The following is a 24,643-nucleotide window of genomic DNA, read 5'->3' as shown; positions in this document are numbered from 1 at the left end:
ACAAAATAAAGTAGATAGTAGGTATCTGAAGGACATTTCTTCTGGGTGTTTCTGAGCAAAGCTGAATAAACCTCGTGTCACATTTGGAAATACATGCCCGAAAATGAAGGACCTGAAAGTACAGATATGTAGTCTTAACATTTAGGGGAGGAAGTGAAATGTTGTGAGAACATAAATACTTGAATGTGCAACTTTGTGATCCAGTAGATGTCGCCGTTGAGCAGCGGCATGAACCCAAAACAAACTGCTGTTTGACGATACCTTTGTCATACTGAAGCCTCCGCTCTCCTACAGTGACACACCTCCAACCCCCTTACCCTCGCGTTTTCACGAAGGAGTTAGCAAATGGAACTTAAATCATTATTAAACACCAATAAGTGTAAGCAGCAGAAAAAAAATGTCCTTGGATCAAGCTGCAATTTCCTGTGGCCTATACGTTGTTTTGTTAGCAGGCTAATGTTAACACACTTTAGTTAGCTCTTGTTTCACATTGCATGTAAATTGACACAGAATGATAATGATCTAAAAATGCTTAACGTTAAATATAAATAAGCAGTGAGTAGGCCTAGGCTATGTTATTCTTCTCAGAGAAACGTTTACAGAGGATATATTTGATTTCTGCTATATGTATGTGCTTTTTAAGTTAAGCAAAGATACCTAAAAACTCTTCATTAGAACTCTTATAAAGAATCTGCACTTGGTAGGTTTCCACATCTGTAGCCAGATGTAGGTATGTGATTGATACACGAACTTGCAGCATGTGCACCGAGCTGCCTGTCTGTGAAGGAAGTCACGTCAAACTGTCTGCAAGAAGTCTTTCCCATCTGTTAAGAGGAACGCCATGGCAGGCGTGTGTCTTGGAGTTATAAAGTAGTCAGGCTGATAAGGCGTTTTTTGCTGATAGCTTAAAAACTTTGGATTGAATCTTTTTATTCAAATACATGGCAAATAAGGCCGATGTTAATGAAATGGTGATTTCAATGCCAACTAGTTAAGGAGGATGAGCCAAACAAGTAATTATCCTGTCCCTCTTACTGCAGGAGGTTGGAAGACTGCCATCCTAATTCTGTTCTTGCTACAGCCCCTTTGTTTTTCTTAATGGTGGCATTGTTTAATGAATTGCTGCACAAGAGCTTAAGTTTTTTTTTTTTTTTTTTTTTTTAAATAATGGCCACTTCGTAATGCAACAAATGTGCAAATCAAAACACGCAACAGGAAAATTGAACGACATCCATTCTCCTACACACTCCTCCTCACTGCGCTCCATCAGGTGCTCTGACTGGTCGGCATTATCTGCAGCCTTTCTCATTTGTGATTCACCATTCATTAGTGTCAGGTGAGATCTTTCAGTAAACGGATGGACTTCAAAGAGTTTGGATTTCAGTCTCATGTGGAGAGAGATGAAGTCAAAGTCAATAAGTCTTCCCACTCTTTTCCACAGGGACGTACGTGACGCAAGTCACAGCCACAGATGCAGACGACCCCACCTACGGAAACAGTGCTAGAGTGGTGTACAGCATCCTCCATGGCCAGCCATACTTCTCTGTTGACCCCAAAACAGGTAGAGTACTTTGTCTTACCGACTTACTTTACATATGAGTGAATGTAAAGTTCATACACAGCTTTACAAAATATCCAAAAATATGTTTCTGTGTCTTTGATTTACAGAGAGGCAATGAAATAAGGTTATCTGATTGTTTAGTCTTACAGATAAGCTTAGCTATTTCCATCCTCTGGTCTTATTTATCCCTGCGTCTGCTGCATTATTTTCTATCTCTGGTGGGGGGAAAAAATAAATCCTCACTCTGTCAGTGATAATCGCCAAGTCACCAGTATATGCATAAATCACATAAAAACCTTTTTTTTTTTTTTAAATTGGTGAAGCACTACAATAGCAGAACAGTCTGAAGTCCAAACTATGATGATGATGATGTGATCGAGTGTCCTCTAGAGTTCAGAGACACTCCGTCATATACTTCATGCACTATTAAGCCTAACAGATTGTGCACAACGTGTACAGTCACTCATGAGAATAAAAGTTGCTTCAGGATTGATCCACGGTTCACTTCACAAATCTTTGGCCCACAAAAAAGACTCATGCTGTCCAAAAAATGATTCATTTGACAGATATGAAATGGTTTATGTCCTTGACACTGTATTTATGACAAGCAGCCCTGAATGATTGATTGATTGATTGATTGATTGATTGATTGATTGATTGATTGATTGATTGATTGATTGATTGATTGATTGATTGATCTCTGGAGGGAAGTCAGAATCAGCTTTATTGGTCATGTATGCCCACACACACAAGGACTTTGACTTTGGTGAACTGTGCTCCCTATGTAAAAAAAAAAGTACAACATTAAATATGAACATTAAATACACAATTTAAGGAAAGACTAATATCTACAAGACTAAAAATGGGTTTGTTGTAGCACCAGTAACATCAAAAGTTGAAAAACAGGACACAAATACACAATTAAACTCTGATCAAAGTTACTTTTATTAAAACTGAGGCCAACGAGGAGAAGACAGTAAAGACAAAGAAGTGACATGAGACATTGCGCAAGATTGCAAGGCTTACTTTATAGTGGCAGTTGTAATGACAGAAGTATGTAGCCATATTGTGTATTATGAGGGGGGTAGAAGAGCTTAATACAAGTTTATACATTGAAAACAGTACATATACATTAATGAACACATGTTTTATTTACTCATTTATTGAATTTATTGAATGAGGACCGTACATATTATTCATTATGTCATCAAACTCATTGATTTTATCATGCTGGAATTTGCACAATGGTCCTAATGTGGGTACTAATAGTATAAAAATATTCAAAGATACAGTTTTTTTTTTAAGTATAGTGGGTAAAATATGGTAGCTGCCGAGTGGCTGGGGTGAAGGAATGCCTTCACTGTTTGCAACACATCATAATGACAGGTGAACTCACAAACTGACAGCCTCACTATTAGTAAACAAACCAGGATCCTTAGATCGTTAGTGCACTGACACTATGTAGTCAGGGTTGTGTGCATTTAGACAACAAGCCAGGATAGTGCAAAGCATAATCTGAAACCACAAAAAAGACAAACAACACATTAGCATTTGATGTTTACAATTCTTATTTCATTTTTGTTCAGCATTGTTTGCTATTTCTCTGGTGTAGGCGGCTGATGTCAGAGGAGGAAAATGGCAGTAGAAAGGGTTGCAGATTGTCAGCAAGGTAGAGCAAGGCAGACGGCTGCTCTAAATCTGAAACACCTTCATACCACCAGCGCTTGCCGGTAGTGGGCTGCTGTTGGCTCACCATCTGGGACAGTTCAAAGCGTATGAAAATAGGTTCATACATATCACACAGACAGATACGGCAGAATATGTAGCTGATTATTCCGCTCAACCCAGATCTTTACAGAGGACACACTGTGAGTTTATTTTCAAACTGCTTTCTGCTGGTGGGGGGGAAAAAAAATCCAACTGTTGAAGTAAATGTTTGCCCTGTTGGGTGCTGCGTCTATCTCTAAACGCACATTAACGATGGGAACAAACACTGGGAGGGAGATGTGAGGGGTGGGGGGGGGTGGGGTGGGTGGCAACATCAACATAGGCATGCGTGTCACAAACATTATCTCTCTCAGAGACGGACATCCTTCCTCTGCGAGTTGAGAGGACTTTCAAAAGAAATAGACCCCTGACATGTGTGAATCTGAAATCAAAGATGATGTTTGTGGATCAATCCTCACACGGCCACCGTAAAAATTGGAATAAGAGGAGTGAGAAAAGTGAAGACCTACCTATGTGCCTCCTGCATCCTTTTAGCCTGCCAACCTCCCACTGACCTAGCTATTAATCTGCAGTACAAACGCTCTCTGATCTCAGGGCCTCTGATCCTCAAGTGAATCATTATATGGCTTCACCCGAGTTCCCTATTGAATGTCAAGTGTCTCCAGTTTGTAAAATGACCTCTATTTCAGCCTCGGTCGGAGCAACACGAGCAGCGTCTTGCTCGGGCGGGAGCTCCTTTAGGTGGGAATAAATTGTGCATTTTGGAGTAAATTGTGTATTTGACATGGAAGATATTTCAAGGGATTTGATGTTTACCACTTTTCCCCTGTGTCTTCTTTTATATCTCACAGTCGTTTCTCCTTCCCCCCCGTTCCTCAACTCTCTTTATCGTCTCTATTTCTCATCAATCTTCCTGCACACCAGGTGTTATAAAGACAGCCTTGCCCAATATGGACAGAGAGGTGAAGGAACAGTACCAGGTACTAATCCAGGCCAAGGACATGGGGGGCCAGCTGGGGGGCCTGGCAGGAACCACCACCATCAACATCACCCTCAGCGACGTCAACGATAATCCACCCAGGTTCTCCAAAAGTAAGTGCCCTTTAAGGATAATACGTTAGATTTAATGGCTCTTTAACATTGACTGGCATGCCTGTTAAACAATAATAATGCAGGTAAATATACACAGGTTACATATGTGATAATAACAAATCAACCCTGTGGAAATTACAAGAGGGCAGAGGGTATTCATCATGCCTTGCTCTTTGTAATTGCTTTTCCTTATTTGTCATTATGTGCAGTCTTAGCAAAGGCCAGTTTATTTAGCATGATTGCATCTCCAGCTTCTACTCTCGGCAAATAAACCAGGATTGGTGTTATTTCGCTCATGGGGCATCCGTCTATATTTAGATCCTGGTTGAGCATCATTGTGCTGCATGGGGGGATTGAGTCAGTGTATTTACCACTGCATTTTTTATCTGGTATTTCCTATAAGCTGCTAAACCAGATTAATTTGATTGTGCCGTTCAGCAGGTCATGTAAAAAAAGGCCAAGTTGGAAAAAAAAATAAGCTAATGCTTTAAACACATTGATCTGCGGAAGCTTCTTTTACACTTTATTATTAAACTGAGTGCAGATTGTATACTGTTCCACCACAGCGAGTGTATGACAGGAAAGCTAAAAAATGATGTCCTGCATTGCCGCAGCCTCTTCAGGTATTTTGTGGCGACATCGAGAGGTCTCCTCTGAATGTAAATACGGGCAGTCATCCGGTCAAGCTCCTTTGGCTGCGAGGAAAAGATGATATTTCCATAATGCTGTCACAGCACACAGGTTTAGACCTAGTATGGCTGCTTCTATGTCCCGTCCCAAATCCCTGCCTGTGTCTTCCTGTCCTTCTCATGTGTAAAAGGGGTCACAGGTAAAATGGAATAGATGATTCAGTTACCTATTACATTGCTGCATGGATCAACCACACATCTGTCTTTTCCAGAAATCCCCCCACATCCTTCAGTCATTATGGATTAAGTATTAGTAAACCATAAATCCCTCGAATGAGCCTCTGTGATGGGACCAGATGTGGTTGCAACATGCATCACTAATAGCAGTTCCTATACCTGCACATGGCTTTGTGGGATAATCCTCGAAGCTTGTTAACCCACTGACAGTGCAATATAACAAGCATTAGTTATCATCTCTTGACCTGCAACTCAGGCAACAGTATTTTCGAACAGAAGAGAAATCTCTGTCCATACAAGACCTGGAAATGCTTATCATACCCTGTGCATTTGCATTCCAATGTACAATTGCACACCTCACTTTCTTGTCTGTAAGAATAGGGCCTATAAAGCCATTTACATGGAAATATCTTCAACTATAGCTTTCTTATTGCTCACGTAGGAAGTAATGGCATTATAAAATGCATAAATGAACTGCACAGCAGCGTCTAGCATAGACGAAAAGGTCAGCAGGGTTTGTAATTACTTGTTTATTTTAAGTTAACTGTTGCAAGCACTGGCTGGGGTACAGTATGTATTGTCCCCACCTGGATAAAGGTCACACAATAGGGACGTAACAAATCATTGAAGTGCATGTTCTGACCAATAAAAACCCAATCAGTAAGTGATCAGGAGTTTACCTCTACTGTAGCTTTCAAAGATCCTCTTTCTGCTCATACAAAACGTAACACAAGCCAGGACATTTTAGACTAAAACAGTGTCGGAAGCATCTCCAAAGGACTCTTTGTTATTGGTTGTAAAACATTAGAGTACACTGGACACAAGTCATAGAAAAAGAAAAAGCTTTCTTTTTTCGGAGTTGGACCCAGTGAGAAAAGTTCTCGTTCTGTCCTTGAAAGGACATGATCAACAAAAAGACTTTAGAAATGAATCTGTGCCCATGCATGTCTTTGATTATTTATTGAAATGAACGTCACCAAATTCTTCCATATCCCTTGTTTCACTCAATCCTCGGATCAACACTGAGGGAAATAGCTAAGATCTACAAAAGAAGTTTGGGAATAACAAAATAGAAGGAGTGCAATGACGTATACATCACAGCAGTAGCAGTATCTCAGGGTGTAGCATGGTGCAGAGCCAAGTTTTGATAAAAAAAAACAGAATTTAATGCAACATATTCCAATAACATAAGTTTTGGTTCAGTTCGTCCATTGATGTCCTCCACCAAGGAAAAAAAGAAATGTACTTCCTTCCATGAAGCATCCTATGCACCTTTGTAGTTCCAAGAGTTGTCTTTCTGAAGTGGCACTATCCACACTCATACATTCCGTCCTCTCTGGCACATCATCTCTCTCATGTTTCTGGACTGAAGTTTAAGTTCAAAGACTTTGAGTGTCAAATAGATCACAGCAATCAAATGTACATACAAAGAAGTATGTAAAGTAAGTATTTAAGCAAATAAAGGGATTTAATAGGAAGCTGTTTGAATTAAAATCAACGTAAGGATGTAAAACACTGACCTTTGATTCTAAAAGTGTGTTGAATTCACTCATCATCTCCCGATGTCAGGAGGTAATAATAAAATGATCTAAGTCCAGTTTTGATTTGTGTTTGTCGACAGGTTTCTTTCATCTAAGAGTCCCTGAGTCTTCTTCAGTGGGCTCTGCTGTTGGTAGAATCAAAGCCCATGACTTGGACATTGGGAAAAATGCAGAAGTAGAGTACACCATTGTGCCAGGCGATGGAGGCGCCATGTTTGATATCACCACCAATGAACACAACCAGGAGGGGATCATCATTCTCAAAAGGGTATGCAATCTCTGATGTTACTACAAAATGTTACCATATTCTTTGAATTATGAATTTACACAATGGCCATTTTCCTCTGACATCATGCTCAGGGTGGGAAGCTCAGGTGGCTTGTGGACAAAATTGGTTGGCCATCAGTTAATGTCAACATTTCTAGCAGCTGTTCATATCTTACTAATAAGAGCAAGGTTTGCACGCCATGCATTCAAAATATGTAAATAGTTTAACATAAATCAACTAGAATCCATTTTTAATGAAAACAGTGCTATCATCAGAGAAGATATACTGAGAGCAGCAGAGGGGAGAGCATCCTGATCATATATATGTATATAAATAGCCTACCTCAGACACCTGCAGTTGTTGGAGCTGCACCTGGGTGAGGGGATGGTGCAGCACCCTCAGCACCTCTTCTCCCCTCAGGTAGGCATCTCTGGATGTAATATTTCCACCTCCCAATGCTGCTTTTCCAGTTGTATAACTCCTTTTTTTAAAAAGCTCTGCTGAACATTACCCTTGCAGTGTGTTTCACATTGAAGTTACAAAAATAAACACTAACAATAAAGGACAGTGGAAATTTAAAAAGAGAAGTTGATATTGAAAGAAATAGATTAGAAATTAAATAACATAAATGATCAGGATGCAAGTAGTACCTCATTTTGTTGCATTTTGCTGTTCCATCACGACACTTGTTAGGGCTGAACCTGCGATCTTTCAGTTGTGTGATGATGTGCTTCGTTACAGTTTGTCGCCTTACTTGCTGTCCATGCCTTAAAGCACAGCTCAGAGCAAAATCAGAGCTCTCCCGGAGCGCCTGTGCTATATAAAGAATTCACTCAGCATGTCAGGGCTCATTTAATATGCCATATGTTCTTTTTTTTTTTTTTTTTGCCTAAATGCACTAATATATCCAGTGTATAGTGACCCACAGCAAAACGGTTGTGATCTCCGGTTGGACTTTCTTTGAACCACACAGCAAAAGTATCTCAATTTAACAGCGACTTTCACCACATATAGCATTTGTAGGGGCCGTGATATCACTCCTGCAAATAGCGAGTGGCACAAATGCTGGAGTGATATGAAAGAAATGTATTACTCCGGGGATAAACCCCTTTGAGATCTATCATCTCATTTTCAAGGGAGACCCATGATGGCCAGAGGTGAAAGAAAAAAAGGACATTAGAGCTGCAGACTTAAATTAGAGAGAGAGAGAGAAATAGACTGATCCAGCCAGTGCAACGAGTGCTAAGCCGCAAAAAAAAAAAAGGAGAGGCTATAATGGGACATATTATGCAATCAATTATTAACTTTAGCCTATATAAAAAGAAATTTAAAAGATTCTTCTCCAAGATTTAGTTCATACATATTTAAAGCAATATCATGACCTTATGTCCTTCGGACCCTGGGAGTGGATTAATAAATGATAGGAGTTTTATTTCTAATAAACCACATTGTAGGTCTCTCAACATGATTCCATTAATAACCCTTGCCAATTTCAGACTAAGAGCTTCACAATAGCTTCGAACAAAAGACAGTGAAGCCTTCCATCAATCTTAATGTCAACTTTGATGATGCATTCACGTCGGTTTGTTTTCGAAACTCAAAGTGTCCCCATTAAAAGTCCTCCCTCCATTCTCGGCTCTGTTGTGACGCCCTCCTAAGGGTATGCCTGGTTAAAGACTTGCAGATCCATCATGTCAGAAGACGCTAAATAGAAATAATCTTTATACCCACAGGCTTGACTGTAGAGAGCGAGAGCATGATATTATTTCTCTTTGGACATTAAAAGCATTCTGCTCTGTGACAGTGGGTGGCTAATATGGTATTATGGGTGTAGCCAAAGCAGAGACTTATAGAGGATCAGTTAGCTTCATTAAGTTTGCAGAGGCCTTTTCTAAAACATACACATGCTTTTACTATCATCTAACCTTATGGTATGTAATAGTTTGTCCTGAATTCGTATTAACTGATTCAGGATCTTCATTTAAGTGATGAATGTGCGGCTAGATGTCGCACTTGGGCAGCAGCATGACACCAAAACAAGCTGCTGTTTTGGCGACACCTCCGCTATTCTGAAGCCTCCGCTCTCCTGCAGCGACACACCTCCAACCCCTCTCCACTCGCGTTCGCACGAAGGAGTAATCAATTAGCACGCACCATAATCAAGCGCCATATATCGCAAAATTGTCTTTTGCTCGAGATGATTGCCTGTGGCCTGCATTGTTGTGTTAGCATGCTAATGTTTGCACACTTTGGTTAGCTCATAGTTTCACATTGCACATATATTGACACACAATGACCGAGATCTAAACACACTTAAATTGACATCCAAATAAGCAGTGAGTAGACTATGTTATTCTTCTTTTCTCTAGTTTTTGACTAAAACAGTCTTATACGCAAGGCCATCCGGTCCATGTAAACATGATGTAAACATGATGTAAACATGATGTAAACACGCCTCCTACAACTGTACAGCTGGCGGGACTCGTGCTTCCCACTCATTGTAGACAGTCATGACTCAGAGAGACATTTAAGATTAAGATTAAGATTAAGATTTACTTTTATTGAAATTTCAGTTTTTACACTCTGTAAGTCATGAACACACACATGCAGAAACAGGATCCTATGGACATGCATTAATGGAGAGAAGCCAGAGTGACGGAGCGGCCCACAGCGGGCGAATTTACACAAGATATACCTGATTTATGCTATATTTACGTGTTAAATGTCGCACGTTCTTCCTTTTAATGAAGTAAAAAAAAAAAGAAAATCTGAATCAGGACCCTCTCCATATGAATATAACTCCTTATATTAACTACATGGTGAGTAAAGAAAAGCTATGCTGTCCTTGATATTGTTAGCAGTAAGCATTGTCATGCAATGTTGGACATATGCCCCTATTTTTTTTTCCAAAGCTATGAATGCATAGCTCTGCAGCATTAGCCTCTTCTTTATTTGGACTGAACTATACCCCACCCGAATGCAGAACACCTTATAATAAAAAACAACATCAGGGACTCCTACTAAACTTCAGCAGCTGGAGAAAGACAGCAACAGTTGAAACACACCCACTGCATTTTATAATCTGGCCCTGGGTGACACTTGCTGTGGGTGTAAACAGCCCGAAAGCTGCAGTGTGACTTTTTTATGACACAGTCATAGAATTAATTATATTATAAATATCCAGGCTTAGCCACACTCAATTCAAAACTAATGTGATGAAAGTTTACATAAACTTCAATGACAACAATTTGATTTTGATTGAAACTAATCGACACTTACTATCATGCTTACAAGACCGTAAATTTCAGCGTTAGAAGGCTGTGGTGGCTTTCAGTTTTTAGAGGCTGTAATAAAATCATCATTAGACTGAATCATTGCCAACATTTAGGCATATCAATCAGATTGTAACAGCTCTGTTGGAGGAATCTGGGCTCACAGATGTTGGTTTGTTTGCTTCTCTAATCTCGACTGCTATGCTGCAGCATCAAGCGTTGCAAACTGGCCAGGTTAGCAAACAGGACTGTGCAATGTGCAGATTGTAACAGTTTACAAACTGTTACTTCTAGCTGCCAGTTAAGAGGCAACACCGAATCACAGAACTGCTCACGATTCAACACTTCTGCCAGCATGCTATTAAAATACATAATGTCAGTATCACTTGAACAGCTGGCAAATGTTTTGGCTCAGAGTCTCTGAATGTAGCAGTTAAGGAGTGTATTATATGAATGTGTTGAAGTTAGTCTCGCCCACACCCACAAACATGCAATTTACTGTTACACACACACACATGGGCGAACATGCACACACGTATACGTTGTCAAACTGCTATTTTCCGACACTCGCTCACACATTGATTCCTTCATACTCTCTGCTGTAATTCCCTTTGGCAGGATGCACTCAATCCCTGTGGTGAGTTTAAATGTCATTTGTTGTCAGTGCTGTTGGGGGGGGGGGGGGGGGGGGAGTAATGCAGAGCAATGCTTGGTTTGCATAACATCTCATAAAAAAGGAAATTGTGTAAAGTTTTTGCAAGGATGAAACAGTTTCCATTTCCTGAAGGAGTTCTCGTCTTATTTCCTCAAAGTAGTTCCCTGTTTGTTTAGGTAAATATTGGCACCTGAGATATGAGTCATCATTTCTAAACATGTAAAAACACTTTGCTTATCGATTTTTAAAGAAAGGGGAACAAACGAGCTACAACTTTAGAAACAACTCAGTATGCTTTATAAGGCTTTATCAGCATTTTACGTCCTATCACATTCATTTTTTTCCCCCATCTCTTTTTATTAAAAAATGTCAATATAGTGACAAACAATTGTAAATGACACTGTCAGATAAGGCATCATTCTGAGGCAGAAAGAATAGTGATATCACACTAATTTCATACAAAAGAAGTCATTTTCAGTGTTAGTCACAAACAGCATCAATTTCTCTTACCGATAAATCTCAAACTTTAAAAAAGTAGTAAAAAATAAGTAACTCTCTGAAACTTAGAAGCTTTAAACATAAATTCATCTAGACGATTAAAAACAGGGATTATATTTAGATCCTGTCTTTTCCGTGCAAAATTCCCCTTACCCAAAACACCTTCAAGGAACAGTAAAACATCTAATTTTGCCACCGCATTGTTTCATTTCAAGGATCCATCACACATTTCATCTTATTGCAAAATTAATGTGGAGCCCTTTTTCACTCTGTTCTCTGGCTTTCAGGGCATTTCTGATGTAAGTGTCTAAAATGTTCTTTGGGGCTAGAATGCAAATCTAGCATTTGTTTTTTTTCTTCTTTCTGCTGCATCAGACTGAGGTAGTCTTTAGCTAGTACATTTTTAGCACTTCCCCCGGCGCACAATCTGCACAAAGGTGTGCGATCCTTTGATCCCCCCAAAAAAATATGCAGCTGAGTGAGTAATTGATTCTGTGCTCAGTGTAAGAGCTCCCTCAGTTTGCTCTGTACTTTCTGTATGAACATTTACACACACAGTCATCGCTGCTATAGATCATTGTATAGCGACCTTCTCATTGACAGTAATGAAAAAGCAGAACGAGACAGGAGGCAATTATGATGTAAATGAAGATGGTTGTTTGTTTACATCGTGTATACCCTCGATGGACGGTGAGGATGCTTCTTGTCTGCCATTGTTTTACTTGCGGTGTTTGATTTGCTGCCATGCCACAGTGAAGCAGTGTGATGAATTCCCTACAGTGGTCGACTACCACACAATGGCAGTGTTGATGAGGGACATCCTGAGCGCCTTTAACTGGCCAAGCCCGCCCACAGGATAATTCACAGGATAATTCACGAAAACAACATGTGCTTCTACCCGTGTGGGGTTGTGATATTAGAAGGACAGTGACAGAGCCAGGGAGAGAAAGGGGAGGGAGAGACTGTGTTTTGGAAAGGTGTAGGGAGTAGGTAGCTGGAGATGAAGGCTTTATGAGTTGTTCACTGTGTTCCCAGAATACTGACCCGCCCACAGACTTGTCTTATTTCCGATTGGTGGTATATCCCCAGAGACAGGTGTGCAAATGCGTGCAGACAATCCCTCTCTCTCCCTCTTCCTCATCTCCCTTCCTTTTCTCCTTCTCCTTTGACTTCCCTCCCTCGCACTAACGCTGAAAAAACCCACAGCAGGACAGAAACGAAAGCCACATTGTGCACAGAGCAGAGTTTGGCAGACCCCAAATTAGAGACTCGGGAAGGTTGGTTATGATAAGAGGATCAGGCTGAGTAATGGGTTCAAAGGATGATCATCTGTTTCCCAGACTGCCGATACAGGGGGAAGAGGAAAAAAAAGAGGCACAGAGGCACCGAGGGGGTTTGCACATCCCATCTGCAAAACATAGGATTATGGGAGACAATAGATAAATCCACCACTGACTTCCCAGGGAATTGCGCAGACAAATGTGTGCACACAGAGCGACATACTGTACATGAAAAAGCATGTGGACGGACACATCTGCATTCAAACACTGCCATACCTGACAGTACCCAGAGAGCGGTAAAACTCCCACACATATGGAGAGCTAGCATTATAACCTAGGTTTGTCTCTGTAAAATCACATATTTTTAGACAGATTAAAATGTCGTTTGTCCATTTGCGTGTTTTATTTACCTCCTCCTGGGAGACGAAGAGATGGGAGATATGCGTAATTGAAATCTGCTGTTCTAAGCCTAGAGGAGCGGCGTTGTTTAATGACAGCATGTGTGGCATAATATTTGCTGGCACACATTCAGAGAATCCTTTTTTTTAATACAGGACTATCTACTCACAGTGCAAACTGAACGCCTCCTGCAGCCACAGTGCATTGAATAAAGAGCACCTCCTGGAGACTTCTGGCTCCGACTCTAAATCCTCTGCCCCAGAGTGTCAGAGGGTGTCGAGTAAAAAACCGTGTAGACGAGACCAGGTGACTTGTTTACTGCAGACTGCTGTGAATACAACTAAACCACTGGTACTGTATTATGTTGTTATTTAAATCTACTTTTAGACATTAAAATTGTTCTCCATATGTCTGAAAAGTAAAATAGTATACATACAAGATTATAAAATGTGTCATAGTCTTAATACCATTTGATATATTTTATCTTAGTCAAATCTAGCTCATTATATCAGTGCTCTAATCCTACTACTACACATTTCTATCACAATCCTATTTCAAAAAAGGTTGGGACATTATGTTTGTGAAAATATTCAAACCACAAAATAAAGAAAAAATATGTGTGCACTTTTTAACTCAGTGAGAGCCACACAGTTGTTTCCATGTTCTATGTGAATTAGGTGATTTTCATTTGGTGTTCTGCTAATGAAGCTCTAGTCTACCTGGGTGATCTGCATGGTTTCTACATTTTTTGCTTTGCTCATGGTGGCGGGGAAGCCTTTGATCTGGAACAAGAGCAAATTATTCGCACGGGTGGTGGATAGATCCTGCCTTCTCCTTTTTGTCCCGTCCTTGAGCAAAAAACCCCCACTGAACCCAGATTGCTCCGAATGGCCAGCCCTGAGGAATTGGGAGGCATGTTGTAATGCTCTTTGTCCAACTGAGGATGAAAAATGCCCTAAATGCAGCCTATTTACCAGATTCTGTGGTGCTACAGTTTTAGAAGTGATCACTTGCGAGGTGATTGCTCGTTGTTGAGTTGTAATGATGTTGGCAGGTACCTGTTTTCCTAAATCTTACCCCCTTTGCATAAAGTACACCTCAATCATTTCAACCCTTTTTTTTTGCCTAAATTTAGAGAGTCGATTTTTATGCTCCACATATTTCCCTCAGAATGAAGAAAAAATAAGGTGTCCCACTTTTCAATGTACTTGCAGTGCAAAAAAATTGGCCCCAGAATGCAAAAATAACAAGAGCCCAACATGATGCCTGCCAGTGATGACTAAAAATCATTTTCAGAAACCGTCTTCATTTATCACTATGAAGTAAATTATTGACTGTCCTTTATTTTTATTCTATTCCATTTCATTCTCGAAAGGACATTGCGGTTTCCCTCATTTTGAAATATAGAGACAGGGAAACGAGTGGACGAGAAATTGGTTACTAACAGTCAGATAATACACTGAGATGGTTCAGCACCATGGACAGCGACGGAAAGAAACTGGTTTCAAAGAGCTTAGCAATAAGCAGAGACAGCAAATTTATGAAATCTGTTATTGATTTCAAAGCAGCTGGATGTTTTGAGATAAATTGCAAGTTTGAAATTGATTTACCACTACAAACCAATTTGTTTGGGGTTCTAATCAAGTAACACTCTAAGAAAAGGCTTCAATGATTCATCCAGCTTGCATTACGTGACATTTTTTCCCTCTTCCATAGAGCAACGCATTTAAGCGATGAATGTTATGTGTTCCATGACATTTAAGAAAACGAGCTTGTCACCAATAGAGTGCATAAATATCTGCATACACAGAAAATGTCTCTAATTGTCTGGATTGCCTTACCGAAGATGTGGCCTCATTTAGACTAAAGTCAGAGCTACTGGCGGTATTGAGGCAAGAAGCCTTTTTCATCCTTCCTGCCATCAATTTAGGACTTAATTTGACTAAAGCCAGACACTGACTGCAGTCTAATTTCTCTATCACAAATGTCATTACTGGCCTGTTTGAACAGTAAATCATTTCACAGAATTGAAGCTGTTACTGCCTTTCAGTCCTAATGAGATACTACCAGGCAGTATAAAGAATCACAATTGGTCGGATGACAAAAGTAATGAACAAACTGCTAACTGGACTGAGGGCCAGAAAACGCTTATGAATGTTTGTTGACTATTAGAGTAACACAGTAAGCTATGGTTTGAATGCAGGATAATAAACAGGGAACAGGTTGTTAAAGAAAACCCAAGGTCAACCTGATTTTTACACAATTACCTCCTACAGAAATTATAACATTTAAATTAAGATTTATTTCATTGATTATAATAAAGTATTTCTTCAACTAAATTAATATTATCAAGTTCTACGATTGCAGTTACATCCATAGCAAAGATACACTGTCAGCCTTAATAAAATATCTCTTCTTTGCTGCCAATATTCCTATAATACTTAACAGTTCATGTGGTAGTGAAGTGGAAGACGGTGAACATAACAACAGCATCTGATTATAATCTTCTGACCCGTGCAGGTGGAGGCTGGGGCTCAGAGGTAAAGCGGGTCATACTTCAGTCAGAATATGGGTGGTCATATACAGTATATGTCAAGGTATCACTTTGGGGATTCTGATGTCCAAATTGAGAATAATTAGTTGATTATTTAAAGTATAATTGTGCATATGAAGGGTTTGATGGAAAGCAGGTTGTTTTGTTTCAGTGAGCCCATACTGGTTTTCATTGGTTGTTAACTTTTCTGTCATCCAAGCCTTTTTGTGTCTTTGCACTTTTTTGCTTTTTTCTTTGCTATTCTAATTTCTCTTTGGCACAGTGAATGGGCTGAATTCAATTTACAGGAATTGTTAATGTGGATTAATAAAACAGAGTTAGTCTGTGTCCGTTGTTGTCAAAACTGCGTTTGTATCGTGGTCTGATCTTTACACAAGTGGTCTGCTAGACAGAAATAACTGTAACGTTTATTCTAATAACTGTAGAATGCAGATTTCTTGACCTATTTCTCCTTGACCAATCAGAATGAATTACTCAACACCAGGTAGTTATATAGTTGACAGCTTTCATGAGGAAGCATCCATGCATGTTTAAACAACAAAAACAGTTGGAGACATATTTGTAATTGCTACTGTATATTAGCATTGGGCATTAAAAGCACTATAGCATAGCTTTAAACCGAAGGCATTGATATCCAAGAGCAGCTTGATACCAACTGAGGCTCCCTATCAGACAGGGGTTGAAGCTAATCTATTGATTATAGTGCTGAATGTTCCAGTAGGAGGTGAAATGAGTTATTTTCAGCCTTCGGTGTGAAAGGAGTCAAAAGAAGGAGGAACAACGGAGACATTACCTCAGAACAACAGGAGATCCATGTGTCCAAAGCAGAGTAACAACATCTCACCAAGCAGGGAGCAGTGTATGCGTGTGTGTGTGTGTGCGCGCATGCTTTGTGTTTGTCTGGTTTAGCATGTGTTTCTCGTGAGGGAAAGAGTGCAAAGGGTTTTAAAGAAAAAAAAAAGACGTGGCGTGACAAAGAGGCAGCTGAGGTGGTGCTTGAAGTCGATGAAGTGCCTTCTCTCTGGTGGCCTGGGGAGGCGTGGGTGTAATAGATTAAACTAGTGTCTCGGGGCTCATCCCACGGCTAACTCCGTCCTATTAAGAGCGGCATCATGCGCCTTTCACAGTCACTCCACTCCACTGCAGTGTGAACAGGGCTGCTGGCTCTCAGATGGCACTCCACTGTTGTGAGCACAGGGAGGGGGGGGAGGATGGAGATGCTCCGAGGCAGCCAAGGACACAAACCGTTGTGACTGATGGCAGCACAATAAAGTGAGCATCCCCTCTCTACAGTGTTAGGACCCCCGGTATTCAGAGGGACATCAAATGGCTCTCTGGGGCATGTCAGCCTTTCTCGACTGATGATAAGCTCATTGTGTTCTGTGGCCAGTTGTCCGCTTATGGCACAATGCTGGCTTGAGGTCTTTAGCATTCTCCTGCATGGGCGAATCTTACTAAACTGTCAGTCAATGAGGCCCAGTGACCTTATAACAAATTCTCTTATTCACAACAGAGATATCAGGCAAGACTCAAACCACTGAGTCATACTTGTTAATCTCAGAATCTCAGTGGATTTTTTTTGCATCCCAGATATAAAGAGCTAAGCTTGCTGGGCATTATACTACTTCTTCAACGGGCAAATCTTTCTGTTGACAGGCCCTTGTCATGCAGGATCAAGAGGTGTCACCTCACTTGAATGAAACCTCCTGGCATTGGATAAAAAATGTTATTTAGAGTGACATGATTGCTCACTATAATTAGCAATAGTGTGATATTTTAGGCATTTTGGGTAGCTTTGATTTGATCTCAGACAGGTGTGGCAAAAGCACACCTACATTTTTACTGAAGTAGAAGCTTGCATACATGTGTAAAGAGTACTAGGAGGAGGAATATGTATACAAAATATGTAAAGAGTTGTTACTTCAGGCTGTTTCTGTGCAAAACTTACTGAAACTCTCGTCACATTTGGGAGGTGAAATGATCTCTAGGCCTCTTTCAACTAGTTAGTCGAGTTTTGCGTGAATGTTTTCTGCAGGTTTTGACAGGGCATTGCACAAATACCTTTTCTCAGACATTGACTTTTCCCCCATTGTCTGTTTTGTGTTCATCCATTTAGAGTGGCTATATTTTTTTAAAAGTTGTTCTGTTGTTTTTCAGACTTTTTTTTTGCCTTTGATGGAAAGGACATTTAAACAGAGACAGGAAATGTTTGGAGGAGAGAGTGGAGGATGACATGCAGCAAAGGACCAAGGTCGTAATCCAACCCATGACCACTGGACTTAATAGCCTCCATACATGGGGCTCACAGCATAACTGCTAGGCTATCTAGCACCCATGACTGGCTTGTGATTTTCAGAAGGTGACGCACAATGATGAATAATGAAAATGTTCAATAATGCCCCTTGAATGTGTTAAAGTTTAAAGCTGCTGTTAGGAGTTTTTACATAGTTATGAAAGCATTGGAAATGAATACTGCTGCCTCTATATGACCTACAAAAGAAAAAAAGACCATCAGCAACAAGACTGAGTATTTCTAAATAGCTTTTTTTTATGCCTACAACCATTGCCGATGGGTAGGTGTCAGACAAGGGAAATGACAGCACACTGCTCTACACACTACACTCAGCCAATGAAAGGCGCCTGATCCAACCTTCACATCAGGCCCATGAGTCTCTAACTATACTTTTCTCCTCTGTCAGCCTCCAGTGGTGGAACAAACTTCCAAACTCCATTCGATCTGCAGAGTCCCTTTGCACCTTTAAGAAAAAGCTAAAGACCCAGCTCTTTCATGAACACCTACACACTTCATGATATTGATGATGGCAATGATGGTTTTGTTTGATAATAACAATGATGATATTAAGGTTGGTTTTGATGCTGATTAGGCCTCTCAAGAACAGCTGTTGATGTTGTGCTTTGCCTGTCGGCGCCTGTGTGTCCCATCAGACTTAAAGCTGTCTGTGTGCACTTACTGACTTTGTTTCTTCCTTTCTAGATCCTTGCGTGTGTCTACTCTCTGATGTACCGCCCTTTGGATAAAAGCATCTGATAAGTGAATTGTAGAATTGTAGAGATAAGACCTCTGCTTTGTCCACAAGGGGCGCCACAATCTATGCAAATTTAAGGTTCCTCACATGAGCTTTAAGTAACATCCCTGTTTTGGAAAGAAAAACAGATACCTTAAAAAAGGCCTCCTTAATTACAGTAAAAAAACACATATTTCCTGCCTTTACGCTCAGAGGATGAATCATGTGAAATTATTTAATGCTTCATAAGTATTATTGTAAACACAAAACACTGTGGCTAAATGGCTTTGAGGCTGTTCTGCTTATTGCAGATTAAACATTTACAGTATTTTTCACCCTTTTTAATCTCCAGTCTCTTCAGGTAACACTTGTGTTCAGCGCAAACAAAGGCGTGGAGTCTGCTAATGGCTTGCAGTGCTGAGATAATGAATTCTTCAAAGGGGAAAGGCTAGATTCACTCTCATCTGTTAGCAGGAAAAACCATCTCACATATTAGTGGTTGAGTGTAGCTGAGATTTGAGAAGTAGTATTGAACTCTTGTATTGTAACACCGAACTGAACACTCAAACAAACTGAGAACCTGTTCAATATGCATATCATCCGGCATCTCCCGTCCCCAAAAATAACCAGCTACTGGGAAAAAAAAAATACAGCTGCGACTAACACTTTATACCATGCAGGGAAGAAGCTGTGGGGGAGGGACCAGAAAGTATCAAGTGAAAGACAGATTTCCTCTTCTTGGGGTTGTTCTTATTATATCTCACCATCAATCATCAACAAGCACACCCATTGTTCAGCATTTACACATGTGAATCTGATGATGTAAGGACTTTTCAACGCGTGTGAAGTATAAAAGTATACCCGAGGGACTGTGATGCCTTGATTAGTCCCCCGTTCTAAATTAAACAAATTCCCTTGGAACATAACGCGTTCAATTGAGGAGAAAAAAAAAAAAAAAGTTCCTTCATTCAGTATCACTGCCAGTGCAATGAAGGTGCACATTTACATATCAAAGGGCGCAGCACCATGTCTAGAATTTCAAGTGTGTTCTGTTGTGATGTTGAAGAGCAGCAGCACTGACATGAGAGGAACTCGGTCTGTCCTCCTTACAAATTCCTCCGCTGATACACTTCCTTGTTGTGTCCACGGGAAGCCATAAAAAGGTGCATAACAACTGGAGCGATAATGAGACACTTCAAACGTGTAATTGAACATGCATAGGTGCATGCAACTTGTTAAAGCATAATATACGTGTGGATATGGGTAACACTTACTCATACAGTACTAGTTCGGGGCTCATAAGTAGGTCATCTGCTAGGAAGCAGGAAAAAAAAAACTAAAATGAAACATGCAGTCAGAGAATGAATGGACTTTTCTTTTTTTTTTCCCTTTCCAGGAAATTTCCCCTATGGCCTCCTGATCTGATTTGATTCTCCCCAAGTCAGGCGTCGACACATTAGCACGTCTTCTCATTAACTCAGAGTTTCTCATTACCCCCTCCTGGCCCCATTTTATTCCTGTTTAACAACAGATACCCCAGAAAATACTTGGACCATCGTGTGTCTCGCACACATTTAAGAGGCTGTGAAGCTCTTAACGTAGTGTTGGACCCATAGGAATGTGTTAATTAATCTGTAAGATTTACATAACCGTTAATCATATGGCTGTGCATGCATCGTTCCATGGGTGTCAAAAAGACTTCTCACTCAGCCATCTGTTGAGAAAATCAGCCATGTTTCTTCTTTGTTCCTTGCATCTTTTTTTATAACTTAACCTTGATTAGATACAACTAGAACACCACAATAAGAATAGCTTAGTCAAATTGACCAAATGAAGTGTAATGAGTTACATATTGCAATAAATAATCAAGAAAATCACATGAAATGTACAGCACACTGCAGTCCCCTCCATTCCATCTCAATGGTATTCATGAGGAGCTCCTCCGAAGTCCACTCTTCAACACATCCTGCATAACTCCATCACCACCACTACCAGAGTTTAGACTCCATCAAGGGGGGGTACCCTATCCTGCTGTAAGTCTCACTACCCCTTTGAGTACATGAAGGCATCACAGTGGAGTCTTACTGCCAAAGACATTGCACATGTATCCTTCCTAAAGGTGTTAAATTAATAATTGTTCACTCTTACTTAAGTCTTTCCTGATTGAACTAGTTGTATCTGTCTTAAACTTTGGTTCCAAACCTGGGGTCCAAGCCCCACTAGGGTGATGTCAAAGATCTCAGGGGGGACAAGACTTTGTCTTTTCTGAGGGTGTCGCAATTGGATTAGCACTGTGGATTAAATTCATGATAGCACACCATCTGGATTGTTAATACTAATGTATTTTTGTAAGAACAAGTGTGTTTGGGCTTTTTCTCTTGGTGGTTATCCATGAAAACAATTAAAATAGATGCAGATAGCAATGTTGAGCTTTTTCCTTGTGATGGTCTTTAGGGGGGGCTCAGCTTTCTAAGATACAAGTATGGGGGGGCTCCAAGGAAACAAGGCTGGTCCAAAAACATAGTAATTTAGAGCAATAACACTCAAACTTTCGGAGTCTTTGGCAGAGCTTTTGAATGTCTTAACTTCTTCTTGAGCCAGAGGGACAAGGCTAGAAAACAAGTTCGCTTCATGAATAGCCCCTAAATCTTGAAGTGTCATTAAACCAGCCTTTTTCTAACATTGCTGAATCAAACTGCATCAAAGTAAAAATTCCTCACACTTGACTGTTTTAAATTTAGAAATTATCTGCGCTAAGTAATTTGTCAAATTGAACTCCAGGATACCAGCTGCGCATCCTGATTTATGTCAGACGTTTAAAGCCTGTGTGTGAAGAGAGCATATCCCCATCACACTCCAAAAGTCCCTGTCTCAGGCTGACTGAGGATTACATGAAAATTAGACAGTTATAAAGGGTGCGAGTTTGGGCCTCTATCCTAATTGTGGTGACGCAGCATGTCGAGATGGAAAGCAGCGCTTCTGCTCGTCCCCAGTGAGACTCTGGCTAATGAGGCCTGGTGTACACCTCCTGCTGTCCACCTCTCCAGCAACACCTTCCTTCTTCCTCCTCCACCTGTGCACAGATTTCAGCTGATGAATGCATGCTTGTCTACACGTTATGGTTCAGGCACTATATGGTGTACAAATTGGCCTCTTATAAGGTCTTCCGTTTTTTTGCAAGCAATTGGCTTCACTTTTCTCATACTGGTTTTGTTTACATGAACGCCACATAATGGGAATGTTTTGATTACATTTTTTATTTCCCTGCATTTAATCTGAGTCTCAAACTCGCATTTCCTTTTGCGGCTGATTCCAAGTAATTCGTGGAAACCAGCAGGAAGCTCAGTAAACCGAAATAATGACTGCTGTAAATTTTTTGCCAACTTATAAGTGCATCTCGGCGGAGTGTCTTTTAGAGTGATTGTAGATATCAGCATTTGAATGACACCTGCAGTGAATTTTTTTCTAATTTTTTTTTGTATTTGCCGCTGTTTCTTTCGGGAGCCTGAACTGCTCTCGGTGTTGTCACTTCTTGAAAGAGATTGAAAGGGACAGAGTGTATTTCCTGTTGAAGGATCTTATAGCTGTGCCCAGCCAGTTGCATCTGGCGCACTGTAATCAAACCAATCATGGTGGTTGATGGTCAATGATTGCTTTCAGATTGGCTCGCCTTCACATAGCGCTCTCTCTCTCTTTTTTATCTTTTTACGGACACCTGCTGTAGCTGCAAGACTGTGAAACCATGGAGATGGAGGCGAGGCGGCGGGCTTGGGAAGCATCTGCCATCGCTGTGAAATCACGATCACACGGCCCCCGGTCATTTCTGGTGGTTGGACTCTGATTATAGAAACCGCTAATTCATGGGCATTTAATTTTGGACAGATGACTGGTCGTATTTCTGTTGTATCACAAAAAAATAAATCACTTTCTATTTCCAACAGTTCACCGCCCCCTCATATTCACTGTCGCTTTACATAAGCACATTATGCAGCGCTATTACCAGCTGTTTTCACTTGGTGGCTCTCTGCAACAGCGCGCCAGAGAAGCCCAAGTCCTGGGGCAGGAAGATAGCATTCCTGCCATAGTGCTAACATGTTAGTCAATTTGAAATACACTGAAAGGAATGTCTCTCATGTGACTGCAGGGCCAGCAGAGCGTGAACAACTGCAAGCTCGCCAAGCACGGCCCGTCACACATGAGAGGGCAGGAGACAGGCAGAAGTACGAGCATGGGTGTCACTGCTGTCGGATGTTTACACCTCAGCTTCAGACACAGCGAGGATGCAGATTCCTCCTCTCGCCTTTTTCACTAATTGACCCTGAGCCGATGTGTCAGGGGCTCGAGGAGGTAGAACATATGAACCCCTGAGCTGTTGATGGGAGAACTCCTGTAACGGGCCGTATTTCTGCTGATCCAAGTGACTGCAGCTTGACTTCCTCACACTCAGGGGAGGCAGTATTAACCCGGCCAGGACCTACTCTATGTCTCTTAAGTAAGAAGTACCACTGTGATATTGACTGCAATTTGAGCTGCTATTTTCACAACAAATATCACATGTGATATCATGTTGAAGGTAGTGTATTTACTCCTTTAGTTCTGCCTTCCAAGCAGTACCAAACAATGCCATTTGAATGTGTTTCTGATGAACGACAGCACAAGCATTTCATATCACACAAATACTGACATTTGTTGAGGCTGATGATGACAACTAATAGCAGTTACTCATCCTTGAAAATGTTAGAATAACAAAAGTGAACTGAGGGCAAACTTGTCGTCAACGCCGTTGCTCATGCACAGTTATTTCATCCTTCAAGTGCTCTCAGCTGGCACAGGATCGACACTGTACAGAGACAGTAAATTGCAGCAGGTCGTGCTGACGTGTTCTAAACCATGACTTGAAAATGAACCCTAGCAATAAGTAGTAACTATATCTTTTTCTTTCTTCCTGTTTTTTTTTTCTCCCCCCCTTCAGCCATTGGACTTTGAAACCAAGAAGGCGTACACCTTCAAGGTAGATGCCTCCAATGCTCACCTGGATCCACGATTCCAAAGCTTTGGGGCCTTCAAAGACACGGCCACGGTGAAGATTAATGTTTTGGATGTGGATGAGCCCCCGGTGTTCAATAAGCCCTCCTATGTGATGGATGTGTACGAGGACACACCCGCGGGCACCATCATTGGAGCGGTGACGGCCCAGGATTTAGATGCCAGCAGCAGTCCGGTCAGGTAAAGTTAAACTCCTGTGTCTGGAATTCATACACTTTACAAGTATGTTTCAGTACATTGTCTTACACTTTGGTGTTGTACTGAAATGTCTTTGGTTTATTTAGAGTCGAGTCCTCATTTTCATTTCATCCCTTTTACAATCATTTGTAATCAAACAGTTTTTATGATTTCAGTTGATTTTTCTAACATTGTTTTTCTTTCAACTTAACACTCCTCTTGATATCATCCAAAATGACTGCTTTACCCTGAAATAAATACTGATAGTAAAAGAAGTAGGCCTGGATCTGAACCCCCCCCCCCATCTTCATCTTGAGAGGATTTTCTATTGAACCAAATATCCTGCACGGATAAAAGAGCTGAAGGGAGAAGTACTGTGATAGCGCAGCCGCTGATTGAAGGTTTTAGAACCCTAATCCATTCATCAATGTCTGCAGTCTACATTCATCAATGTCATCGTGGCTTTAATCTGGAGAGTATTGTCAGTTTTGCTCATCAGTTTGAGGACTAATCAATCTATGTAGAACATTTGACATTGTCATGTAAAATCCTGCTGGCGTCATCTCTTGGCGGGGCCTGGACGTGTTGGCGTCGTTATGCGGAGGAGACAATATTATAACGTTATTAGTGGCTCTGGATTTGCATATCTTAAGCTGCTATCTGCGCCCTGGAAACGAGAG

General features: G+C 40.8%; 1 protein-coding gene across 1 annotated transcript in view; it reads left to right on the top strand.

Moving 5' to 3' along the window:
• LOC132994603 (cadherin-12-like) overlaps positions 1–24,643 on the top strand; it is a 118,685-nt gene that overhangs the window by 72,575 nt on the left and 21,467 nt on the right. The window contains exons 4-7 of the mRNA XM_061065081.1: positions 1,442–1,561; positions 4,214–4,381; positions 6,869–7,056; positions 23,713–23,966. Coding sequence (XP_060921064.1) covers positions 1,442–1,561; positions 4,214–4,381; positions 6,869–7,056; positions 23,713–23,966 — 730 coding nt within the window. The remainder of the gene's footprint in view (positions 1–1,441; positions 1,562–4,213; positions 4,382–6,868; positions 7,057–23,712; positions 23,967–24,643) is intronic.

The sequence above is a fragment of the Labrus mixtus genome, chromosome 19 (genome assembly GCF_963584025.1).
Source record: "Labrus mixtus chromosome 19, fLabMix1.1, whole genome shotgun sequence".
In the NCBI taxonomy this organism is placed as follows: Eukaryota; Metazoa; Chordata; class Actinopteri; order Labriformes; family Labridae; genus Labrus; species Labrus mixtus.
This window is presented reverse-complemented; position numbering and strand designations above follow the sequence as displayed.